Here is a 715-nt window from a genome sequence, read left to right as displayed (position 1 = left end):
CTCTACAACTGTCTCAATTGGTTTTTGCAGGTTTAGGAGGCCGCGCAAGTAATTTTTTATTTTTTTCGTGAATTTTTTCAATCAAGGTCATCTAAATCAGATTGTGGTATAGTTCGGTGGCCTTTGTAACGACGTACTGCATATTCTATTTGACGCTGTGTCAAGTACTGCCCGTTTTTAGCACGATATGCATCCATGTAACGGAAGCATTTGCGGGCGAATATACGGATCGAAGAAATCGGCACATTCTCTAATGCCACAGGCATTAGAGAATGTGCCGATTTGTAGTATCCCCAATATAACTCGATGAAGTTGAACTCACAGTGGAACTTGGGATAGAATATGATTGGCAAACCCGGTTGATTTTCCACTACAGTTTTCTCTAGCCATTCCTTTTGGCTTTCGAAATCAGGCTGTTTGAAGAGGGTCTCTCGAGCTTCTTTTGCGCTCATGCCTGGATTCCATAGATTGCGTTCCATAAGTATTGTTTGGAGGCCTTTCTGCACACCGTCTTCGGTCTGCATACATTGTTCGACCTTTGCTCCTCGGTCGTCGATAAACCAGCTGCTGCGCATTGAAGACACATGTTTCCCTCCGTCACTTAGGTTCAGTTTTGTGGCCACTAACGCTTCTGGGGCCATCGCGTGATGATTTTGGGAGTTATCAAAAGCGAAAAGCCCATCATAGTTTGGATGCAGGATTTGGAAAATTGGAT

The 715-nt window shown here is 43.9% G+C and overlaps 1 protein-coding gene across 1 annotated transcript; it reads right to left on the bottom strand.

Annotated features, from left to right (window-relative positions):
• Positions 1-77: 77 nt before the first annotated feature.
• Positions 78-641, bottom strand: PHALS_10640 (uncharacterized protein; the record flags this gene model as incomplete). Its single annotated transcript, XM_024726098.1, has 1 exon — positions 78-641. The coding sequence occupies one exon, from the start codon at positions 639-641 to the stop codon at positions 78-80; it is 564 nt and encodes a 187-aa protein (XP_024576809.1).
• Between the last annotated feature and the right edge of the window lie 74 nt (positions 642-715).

This window comes from Plasmopara halstedii (assembly GCF_900000015.1).
Source record: "Plasmopara halstedii genome assembly, contig: Scaffold_506, whole genome shotgun sequence".
In the NCBI taxonomy this organism is placed as follows: Eukaryota; Oomycota; class Peronosporomycetes; order Peronosporales; family Peronosporaceae; genus Plasmopara; species Plasmopara halstedii.
Note: the sequence above shows the minus strand (reverse complement) of the source record. Positions and strands in the feature narration are given on the sequence as shown.